The 11,094-nt window shown below is 36.2% G+C and overlaps 1 protein-coding gene across 1 annotated transcript; it reads left to right on the top strand.

The window, feature by feature from the left end:
* The first annotated feature begins 1,970 nt into the window (after nt 1-1,970).
* On the top strand, nt 1,971-3,406 carry LOC107600322 (B-cadherin-like). The gene is made up of 3 exons (XM_016292191.1): nt 1,971-2,058; nt 2,928-3,050; nt 3,215-3,406. The coding sequence occupies exons 1-3, from the start codon at nt 2,011-2,013 to the stop codon at nt 3,404-3,406; spliced, it is 363 nt and encodes a 120-aa protein (XP_016147677.1). The 5' UTR covers nt 1,971-2,010.
* The last annotated feature ends 7,688 nt before the right edge of the window (nt 3,407-11,094 follow it).

Genomic DNA, 11,094 nt, shown 5'->3' on the forward strand with positions numbered 1-11,094 from the left:
ACACTGATATTTGTATACTTACTACAAAGTATACTTAAAAATATACTTGAACTTTACTTAAGTATACTTAATAAAATAAACTTGAAGTATGCTACTTTTTGGGAAGGGATGACAAAAAAGTTGGTTATTCTATTTTCTTTACAATATTTAAACAGACACGAATAGTATGTTTTAGGCAGGACGTCCTTGGAAATAATAAATTTTGGGCATTACAAAGTTTGAAAACCTCTGTTTTATTAGAACAGTCTGTTTTCATATCAGAAAGTCTGAACTCGCCATTTAAACTCACCAGAGCACTGAGATTAAGCTGTAGAGAAGAACAGACAAATGATTTCCACATTAATGAAGGTTATCTAGGCAGAAATGGGTGAAAAGACTCTCTCCAATTCTCCTTTAACCCCGCTTTTCACACTAATGCCTAAAGTTAGTCATTTGTTTTGTCTAGTGATTTATTAGCCTAGCCTACCAAGGACATAAGAATGTCAACGAAGAGCTCTAAATGAAACCACGGGTTGTAAACAATGAAAAGACCTGTCCAATTTGCTAAATCTTTACAGGCTAATTATTTAAAATCAATGCTGCATACCCAGATGAGCTAACAAAAATATGTTCTATAACATGTTATAATATGTTAAATAACAAAAGAATGTTTTGCTATCTCTCCCACGAAAACTATGAAAACGGTGTTTCTGAATGAGCATTCCAAAAGTCCATTCTTTTAATGTTAAAAAAATGAGAACGTTAGCTATATCTGAACATTCCATTTTATAATTCGGCAGACATTATGGGAATGTTACTTTGGATGTTTCCTGAAACAAATAACAGCATTAAAAAAAAAACGGTAGATGAACATCCAACTAAAACGTTTAATAAACGACGTTTTTGTGCCAACATTTTGAGAATATTAGAAGCTTAAAGCCAACGTTCTATTAAAAAACGTTTGTTCGTAACTTTGAGAGCCAGTTAGTTCTGAGCAGTGTTGTGGGTAACGAATTACAAGTAACGCGAGTTACGTAATCAGATTACTTTTTTCAAGTAACTAGTAAAGTAACGCATTACTTTTTTAATTTACAAGAAAATATCGGAGTTACTTTTTCAAAAAAGTAACGCCAGTTACTTTGTTTTCCCATGTATTGCCTGACAGCTCTGCTGTCCCCATATTGTGAGAAATCGAGAGGCGATGTGTGCGCTGTGTGAACATGATGTAGTTCTAGACTAAATGTGAATGTGCATCATCCCACTCACAAAAAAACAATGAATGAATTAAAACAGTGAAATGCAAACTCAGAATATGACGCAAACCTGCAATAATTAAATATGTTAAATAACACAACTGTATCTAATCCCATTGTCTTCGCTGCTGACCTTTGGTGATCCAGTTCAAGCGTACCAATGACTTTAGAGAAACTAACAATTGTGCTTTGTTTGTTTATTGCTGAAGAGTTTCTTCTCCTGCGTTCTACTGTACATTCGTGGATTTGCTTGTGCTTCAGCCTGAGCTTTATTCATTACACTTTTTGGTGTGAAAGGGCTTTTACATGTGCTAGAAATAGAACTTCTTATATTAAAAACAATCAAGCCCTGCTGATACTTAAAAAGTAACGTGAAAGTAACGCAAAAGTAATGTAACGTAAAAATAATGTAACTAAGTACCGTAATTAGTTACTTTTTTTAGGGAGTAACGCAATATTGTAATGCATTACTTTTAAAAGTAACTTTCCCCAACACTGGTTCTGGGAACGTTCATTGTTAGCTGGGTAATGCAGTAAATCTGATTTAATACAATGCATTTTTGATATGTTTCATATGTATAGTAGGCTATTCTTTTGAATCACGATGTTACAGTAATGCACTGTGTTTGTGTCGTTATCGGTGTTGAGGGTGTGACGGTGGACTGCCTCCCGCCCCTCCGCGCTCTTACGCCGCATTCTTCCGAAGCTCCGCCCGCCGCTGACCGCTCTTCAGTCCGTGCCAAAGTTCCGCGAGTAACGCAGCAGCAAGCGGCGGAGAATGGCGAAGATCTGCGGCATTATACTGTTCGTAGCGCTGATTCTGGCGGTGAGCGAAAACACTGAGAAGTTTCCACTGTTCATATCGACTTGTATATAATCTTAAATCTTTTGTCTGCGTCTTCAACGTTTCGTTGCTTTCATATGATTTTTTTCTAAACCCTCTCTGAACACTTCTTCATCAATGCGTGTATAAACGATGATAATTCTGTATGCTTTACGAGTGTAAACTGCTGTTTTCTGTTCATCTTCACAGCTAGGCTTGAGTGTGGGTGTGTTTTTCTGGTGCTCATTCTCTCACTGATGTGTGATAGTCAGCCAGGGGTTTATGAACTCTGGCAAGATACAGGCGAGATGTCTCTTTAACATTTTTCATATGGATAGATATTATTGGTTAAATTAATGCATTAGCAGTTTGCCAGAGGAAGGGTGGGAATTATTACAGAGGAAGTCGAAACAAAAGGTTGGCGGCCTTAAAAGTCATTATTTTCATATGTTGGTGATTCTTCAACGTTAGGCATTTATCAGGGAATTATTTTGATTAAAACTAACACAAACTTGATTAACACTATTATGCTTTTTGCTATTCTTGGTAGTACTTTGAAATCAGCTTTCCCCACAGCCATGGCTTTATTTTCACCATCGCAACAATGTAGCCACTAAAGAAGTGTTTTATTTTTTAATAAGTATACTTGTAACAGTATCATTTGAGAGCATGCGAGATGAAACTGGATTTATGGAGGAAAGTCATGGTTATTATGGTCTTGTGTGCAGAATATTTTTATTTTGCATCGTGCAATCAAGCTGTAAATTAGTCATATTGCATGAATGTTATATAACCTGTTTTACTGCTCTCCAGTTTTAGTTTATCACATTATTTAGTTGGAATGGACACATGTGCTTTTGTGTTTGTTGTAGATACTGAACACTTCAGCGTCTGAAGGACAACAGAAGAAAATCAGACAGAAGAGAGAGTGGATTATCCCACCACACAAACTGAGGGAAAATTTCGATTATACGTATCGGGAATACATAGCCAAAGTAAGATCTTTGTTTTGTTTTGTTTTCTGTTAAGCACTTTTTCCGATGTTCTGCGATGGATCATCATTGACTAGTATGAATAAACTCTAGTTACGTAACATTGCATGGTAAAAAAAAAGTTTAACATGCTACTTTTCAACTGTATTAAATGCATTTGTTTGCAGATCCGTTCAGATGAGGAGACCAGGACGAGTATACGATATTCACTGACTGGATCTGGTGCTGACCAGCCACCCATTAACTTGTTCACTGTTAATAGAGAGACTGGCTTGGTCAAGATCCACGGAGTGTTAGACAGAGAGAAAACTCCCGTTTATTATGTGAGCAGCTCTTTCATCTTTTACACACGATTATAAACATTTATTGCATGGGTGTCTGTCCCACCCTGACTAACCTATAAAAGTATACTGATGAGTCGGTAAGAACTCGAGATAGCATCTAGCAGCAACTTTTCACAGGAGAGCTGGATTTGGGATTGTCATGAAGTGATGAATGTCATACATTCTGCCTGAATGACTCGATTACTATGAGGTGCAGCTCGCACTAAAACCCCAGAAACTTGTGTTTTCTTAGCCATAGCACATGCTTACATAGAGGCAGTGTCATTGAGTTGGTGTGCGTGTGTTTGTTTTTTACAGAGAAATCATGATTCATTAATAACTTCGAAATTACATTTTCTCAAAATTTTGAATCTTATTTAATTTAGAAATTTAGAAACATGGCATGTGTTAAAGGAATAGTTCACCCAAAAATGAAAATATGGGCCATCCTGGATGTAGATGAGTTTGTTTCTTCATCAGATTTGGAGAAATGCATCATCACTTGCTCTTCAATGGCAGTGAATGGGTGCCGTCAGAATGAGAGTCCAAACAGCTGATTAAAACATCACAATAATCCACTCCAGCTGCAAACGAACAGCGCACATCTGAAGTGTCTCTGAAGGAAATAATGCATTATTTATCGGCTTTAAGATATCGGCAACATTTTCTTATCGGGTCGATACCGATAACAGAAAAAATGAGCATTTATCGTGCATCCCTAGTTAAAAGCTTAACGCAGTAAAGAGAAGAGAAATAAGAATATGAAGTTATAGAACCATTTGCATATTCAGCAGATCGATTATGTATAAATCAATTTCATAAAATTGACTCTTATGACTGGTTTTGTTGTCCAGGGTCACAAATGTATTAAACAACAAGAGAAACTGAGCGCCCATATAGCTACAATAAACTTCATAACCTGCGGACTGATGAAAACGTAATGCGATTAATTAACTGCTAAAAGGTTTGGAAACACTGGCCTATAACATGCTCTCACAAGTTTATTATTTATCACAAATGTCTAACACATTATATAAAAAATAAAAAATCAATAACATGAAGATCCTCTTTTTTTAAAGATTTTATTTTGGCGTTTTATGCCTTAATTTAGGACAGGAAGCGAAGTGGGAGAGAGAAGGGGAGGGGATTGGGACTCAAACTCGGGAAACCACGAAATGCAATGTCGTCGCGCTGCCGTGTCTCTTTCAGGGGAAACCATACCCAAAAATGCATACCAGGTGTATATAATTTTTTCTTCTGTGGAACACAAACAGAGCCAGAGTTGATGAATCACTGGCTGTTTCTCTATATATGCTGCAAGCAAATACGTAATGGCTTGCGAAAGTAAACATTTGTTTTGCATAATTTTATTAAATTGAATAAAGACCTGGAGAAAGTCTGCAATAGTTGTACTGACATATTAAAAATTAATCTTAACATTGACAAAGCATAGGTCCCTAGTGAAAAATAAATACTTAAATGTATTTGAAAAAATATATATTTCATGCTAAGTATACTACAAATACATTTTCATATTTATGTACCTAATAAAAATACCCTTCAATTGTACTTTTAGTAAACTAAACTGGTATACTTAAAATCTGCTAATTTGGAAAAACTAATTTTGTACTTTAATTGTGCAGAAGTAGTGCTGAAGACCAATTAAAGATATACTTCGTATATTTGATTGTGCTAAAGTATACTTCAGGTACACTTTAAATATTTAGCATTTAAAGACCGGTATTATTCAAAGATCATGCAATCCTCATCAAAAGTTTCATGATGATATGAAATATTAATATGTTATAATAGGTTATGACATTTGTTTGTGATGTTATGTTGTATTTATTGTACATTGGCTGCTACTATACTCGCACTTTCAGTTGAGCAAGATCACAGCGCATTTCAATTCTCACAAAGATGCTTTCTGTGTCCTTGTGTCCTTCCGAGTTCGTTCGTTCAAGGTAAGCCTGTTAAGACCAGTCCCCACGAGAAAGTGAGTCCGTTCTTTACATTGTTAGAATTGAGAAACAGCCCTGATCTTTTAAAGTGAAACTAGGTGTGAGTGAGAAAAATACTAATACATGTCACCAATGTTTCCTGTAACTGATTGTGTAAGACTTGCACAATACCGAGTATGAGTTTTGGACCATTCCTTAACTAACAAGAAATGATGATTAACAATTAGTAAGTATTAGCACTCAGTTGAATGTGGTAGTTTACTATGAGCCAATACTACTATTTTATAATTAATCCCGGAGACCATCTAAGAAACTAGAGAGTTTCATAATTAATGTTTCTGTTTGTTTCTTTATAAAGCACAAGTAAAACAATGTGAAGTTCATCAATGTGCTGTACAATTACACAATAAATTGACAGAAATTAAATTTTAAATGATAATACCATACCATAACATGATAACACCATAACATAAAACAATCAATCAATGACTGACAGCATCAAATACATGAAATAAATAAGAGCCCCTTTTTAGTTAACCTGTTGAACCATGCACCAATGCAAGTAAAAGTGTTTTTTTAAAGGAGCCTAAAGAAGGAGATAGTCTTAGATGTAGCATTACAGGGATAGTTCATCCAAAAATGAAAATGTGATGTTTATCTGCTTACCCCCGGGGCATCCAAGATGTAGATGACTTTGTTTCTTCAGTAGAACACATATGATGATTTTTAAGTCCAATCGTTGCAGTCTGTCAGTCGTATAATGCATGGCAATGGTAACAAAATCTATGAGAGTAAAATATAAAAAGTGTTTTTTTAAAGGAGCCTAAAGAAGGAGATAGTCTTAGATGTAGCATTACAGGGATAGTTCATCCAAAAATGAAAATGTGATGTTTATCTGCTTACCCCCGGGGCATCCAAGATGTAGATGACTTTGTTTCTTCAGTAGAACACATATGATGATTTTTAAGTCCAATCGTTGCAGTCTGTCAGTCGTATAATGCATGGCAATGGTAACAAAATCTATGAGAGTAAAATAAAACATGCACAGACAAATCCATATTAAACCCTGCGGCTCGTGACGACACATTGATGTCCTAAGATACGAAACGATCGGTTTGTGCCAGAAACCGAACAGTATTTATATAATTTTTTACCTCTAATACACCACTATGTCCAACTTCCTTGACCGCTCACGGCATCCTGTGCGTGAGGTGTGTACGCGCATATTAATTTAGCTTTGCTTTCATTCAAATTCAGAAAGTTTTGTGACATCCAAGATTTAACTTCATGTAAACACCTTAACAGTGCTTATCTCGTCTCTCCAAAGGTCGGTACACCTGAATGTCATCTGCGTAACAATGAAAAGATGTTCCATGCATATAATTATAGAAATAAGGTTGCATATATAATGAAAACAAGATTGGGCCAAGAATGGACCCTTGCGGAACCCCACTAGACCATAGGGCCGTTTTAGAGTAATGTTGACCAAAATAAAGAAAGTCCCATTAAAAAGGAAGGACTTGAACCATTTAAATGCCATGCCCTGAATTCTCACGGTCTTTTCTAGACAAGAATATCATGAACAATGGTGTCAAACATTGCGCTGAGGTCTAATAAAACTAAAATCACAGAGCACCAAAATGAAAATATAGTTTAAAACTTTCAACAACAAAGCCGTTTCTGTGCCATAATTTGCTTTACACCATGACTGAAAATTTTCCAAAATTGGTCTGCAATTGGTTTAAAGTGACCTTTTCCAATTTTTACTAGATCAGCTGTACAATAGCATGCTTAAAACTTATTGGAACTACTGCTGTTTAAAACTTATATTAATTCAAGTCAGTATACTGGGACCAACATCAAAAGTCTGCTTAACTAATCTTGACGGGATAACATTGCAACCAAAATTTGTAGGTTTCAGCTGGCCAACTACCTCAGCTAAAGGCTGAAGAGAAATTGGTGTGAATTGATCAAACACAGCAGAAGTAGCCGAAGGGTCGTATGAACAGGCACAATATACAACCTGATATCATCAGTTTTCTGTAGGCAGATCAGGACATGTAACAGAGTTGAATTAATAGTGAACAAAACATTAGAATTACAGCTGCGCTTTAAGAATAAATCAGCCGAATATATTATCTTAGCTATCTTAAAGACTTGTCCTTCTTCCACCTGCGCTCTGATTAAGTCCAAGGTATGCCCATCATCATGAGTAGGTCTACATATGTGTTGTATGAGGTTAAAAGAGTCAATCATGCCCAAAAATATTTAGTTCGGAGTTAGATGGACAATAAACACACACATTGAAATCTCCCACAATTAAAAGTTTATCACATTTTAGACTAATTTCACCAGCAAAGCCTTACATAAGCAAAATCCTTATTCCTTATGCATGGAATGTGATATGTGAAATGTAAATAATGCATAATTCATTTTAAAGTGATGATCATGGTAACCACTATGACTCAAGTATTACCAAATTCTTCAGAAGAAATTGCTAATTACGTGGAACAATATTGCAAAGACAATACATGATCACTCCCTAGTAATGACTGAAGTTCCTGTAAGCTTTTTACGTAATCACAGAAGAATTTATTTCAGACACTCGACTGACGTTATGAAGTGAGATTGGAGTAAAAACATGTTATTAAATGTGGTATTTTCACGTGCTTTCAGATGGAGCAGCATTTACTTCACAGAGCCGTAGTTCACTGAGAAGCTATGCAAACAGCTGTCATTATCGCCAACGATTTCTTCGATTTCATAATCGCGCAATAAAATCGTCTGCGTTTTTTTTGCGTTACTTGTCAGTGACCTACGGCTCTGTGTAGTAAATGCTGCTCCGTCTGAAAGCACGTGATGATGATTTCCTACTGATTACAGAACCGGCTTTTTTAACAAAATGCGCATGACAATCGCATTCGATTAATCGTGCAGCCCTAAGTTTTACCCAAAATGTTTTTCAGTTCATCTATATTTCAGGATAGTTTTGATTGCACAGCTCTCTCCAGGTCGTGCAAAGCATTTCAACCGGGTTAAAATCTAGACGCTGACTTGGTAATATTTTGGTAAAGTGATTCTTTAGTTGATTTACTTGTGTGCATTGGGTCTGCTCTCCTGACATGTTCCAGTAAAATGTCTTAATGCATTTTTTTATTCAATTTAATTGGTGGCAGACCTGTCAAACCTGCACTTCCACTCTCATTTCCTTTAGTCAATCACTTGTTTCTAGTTAACATTTAGAGAATTTGTTTACACAGTGCTTCACTCACTTTCTCCAGTGTAAATGATTACTTAATGTCTTCAGTAAAAAAAAAAAAAAAAAAAAAATTGCAAAGAACAAATTGGGTTCTTAGTTAATTTTAAGAAATATAGGCTTGAACTTTTCAGTTTCAAAGCTATTTTATTGAGAAATCACATTTCCACGCTGAATGATTCTGTGCGCGCGATGTGTGTGTGATGTATGTGCTACTGTCTGTAATGTGTGTGTGTTACAGTGCAGCAGCACATTAGATTAGAACAGCAATTAACTTACCTGTACAATAAGCTGTTTAAAGTGTGCATTCTCCAGTTCAATTTCGAGCATCCAGTAATATAATCTCACATGTCTTGTGGAGCGCTTTCAGAGTATGCATTTATTTGTCATTTTAACTGTTTGGAAACTGAGCGTAAATGTGGAAGTCCTTCAAAGATTTCTTATCCTGTTGCGCCCTCTATAGGACCAGCGACTAGTCGACGTCAAGCTTAAAGCGTCATGGCAGAGCACTGAAGATCTTGAGTTTTTGCTGAAGGGCGTGTCCGTGGCGGCCTGACAAACTTTGATGTTTCGCCATTAAATAGGAAGTTGTTATAACTCATAACGCATACAATGTCCGATCAGCCCCAAACTTCAATTGTTTGATAAGAGTCCAGTTCACAACACATTCCCATGCCCATATTTAGTTATAGTCATAGCGCCACCTGCTGGCAACAGGAAATGGCTTGTTTTACACTAACTTAAACATGCAATGTCCAATCTGCACTAGACTTCACATGTTTAATAAGAGTCCTGGCCTGAAAGCATCTAAAGGCCAATATACAGTTATAATCATAGCACCACCTGTTGGCAACAGGATATGTCATGTTTTACACTAACTCAAACATACCATGTTCAACCTGCACCAAACGTCATATGTTTGATAAAAGTTCTGCCCTGAAGACATCTACATGCCAATATTCAGTTATAATCATAGCGCCACCAGCTGGCAGCAGGAAGTTTGGCACACTTAAATGACTTTGACATTTTCCTTGAATATTTACCACTTTAAAGGCATATTGCTGACCGTTCGCTGTTTTCCTAAAGCCACCGGTGGCCTTTCAATGCTTAAATTTTTTTTTTCATTATTTTTGTCCATAATTAATCGCACCAAATTAACATGTTAAATCGACAGACCTATTATTTATATATTTTAAATATTTGAATAGTTGATGTCACTAGTCTGTCTGTCCGCCACTTCACTGTGCCAGTCGCACCCATTTCATATCACTGTCCCTCTTCTCCTCCCCAAACACTCAAAAAAGTCTAGAGCCGAGGCTGATTACAGCACGAACATGTCGTTTGTCTCTGCTGTCACTTCCATGACTGATAACAAATGCACAAAAAAAAAACACTCAGCTGTAAAAATAACAAAACCCAGTGCAATACTGGCATTGAACGTTCATGAACTGTGGTATGAGACTCTCTGGCTTTTTGTGTTCTTTGATACAAAAATACAAAACTAAAAAAAACAAGGTTCAATCTTGGTTTTAATGATGAATTTCAGAAAAGACAAAGTTGCATTGAGTGCAACAGTGCAACACTTTGCTCAGAACTGTCTAGACACTGCCTTGATCTTACTGATGCATGGCCATTATGTTTGATGAGATGACAACCAAGTAATGAAACAGAAGAGATGTGTCACTTACTTTAGGTACACAAATCAATTGCTAGGAGACATTGTTGCACTCTTTTCACAAGCTGAATATGTTCAGCCTCAGCTCTGGAAAAAAATGAAGATATCATCAAGGCACACACATAGTGTACATATCAGTAAAGCATGTTAAGAATGGCTTCAACCAGGACTTGAAAAACTGCCAGGCTGTTAGTGAGGCCGAAGACTTTGACCCCATAGTCATACTCAAAGGTCAGCAGGGGATATTTAAGGTAGTTTATTTTACCCACAATAGCCAATGCATGGTCTTAGTCCACTGTCTTTAATTGCACACAAAGGCAAACCCAGATTCAGCTAGAGAAGTGGTACTTTTCTTAATAATTTTCATGAAATCTGACAAACAGCAATTATACGTGTAAGCAGGGCAACACCACATATGACGAATACAATAAAAATAAAGATCAAATAATGTCAAATCATATATAAATATGGTACATTTCAGAATATATCCTGATTTCAGATTGTGCTAATTTGGTGTTCTTAGTCAAAAATGATCAGTCTTTTAAAGACTGCTTGTAAATCTCTCATTATGCTATAATATTATCAAATCAAGTCTTTTTATCGACTTGTTGTATTTCAATGAGGACAGGTTATGTGTTGCTGTTTTAACTGATTAATATAGGCCTCATTGATGTGAGCTTATGCACCTCAGTTTTTAAGTGCAAAAAGCATTATTTGTGAATTTTGTCAGTGTTTACTTAAAAACTGAGGTGCATAAGTACAGATCAATGAGGTCTGTGATCAATCAGTTATTTGATCATCAGTTTTGATCCCCCCCCCCCCCAAAAAAAAA

Source organism: Sinocyclocheilus grahami, unplaced genomic scaffold (assembly GCF_001515645.1).
Source record: "Sinocyclocheilus grahami isolate Dianchi unplaced genomic scaffold, SAMN03320097.WGS_v1.1 scaffold281.1, whole genome shotgun sequence".
Lineage (NCBI taxonomy): Eukaryota > Metazoa > Chordata > Actinopteri > Cypriniformes > Cyprinidae > Sinocyclocheilus > Sinocyclocheilus grahami.

Coding starts and splice junctions, on each gene's coding strand:
- LOC107600322 (XM_016292191.1), top strand. CDS start 2,011: ATGGCGAAGATCTGCGGCATTATACTGTTCGTAGCGCTGATTCTGGCG. Junction 2,059..2,927: donor TCGTAGCGCTGATTCTGGCG/GTGAGCGAAAAC, acceptor TGTTTGTTGTAG/ATACTGAACACTTCAGCGTC. Junction 3,051..3,214: donor ATCGGGAATACATAGCCAAA/GTAAGATCTTTG, acceptor ATTTGTTTGCAG/ATCCGTTCAGATGAGGAGAC.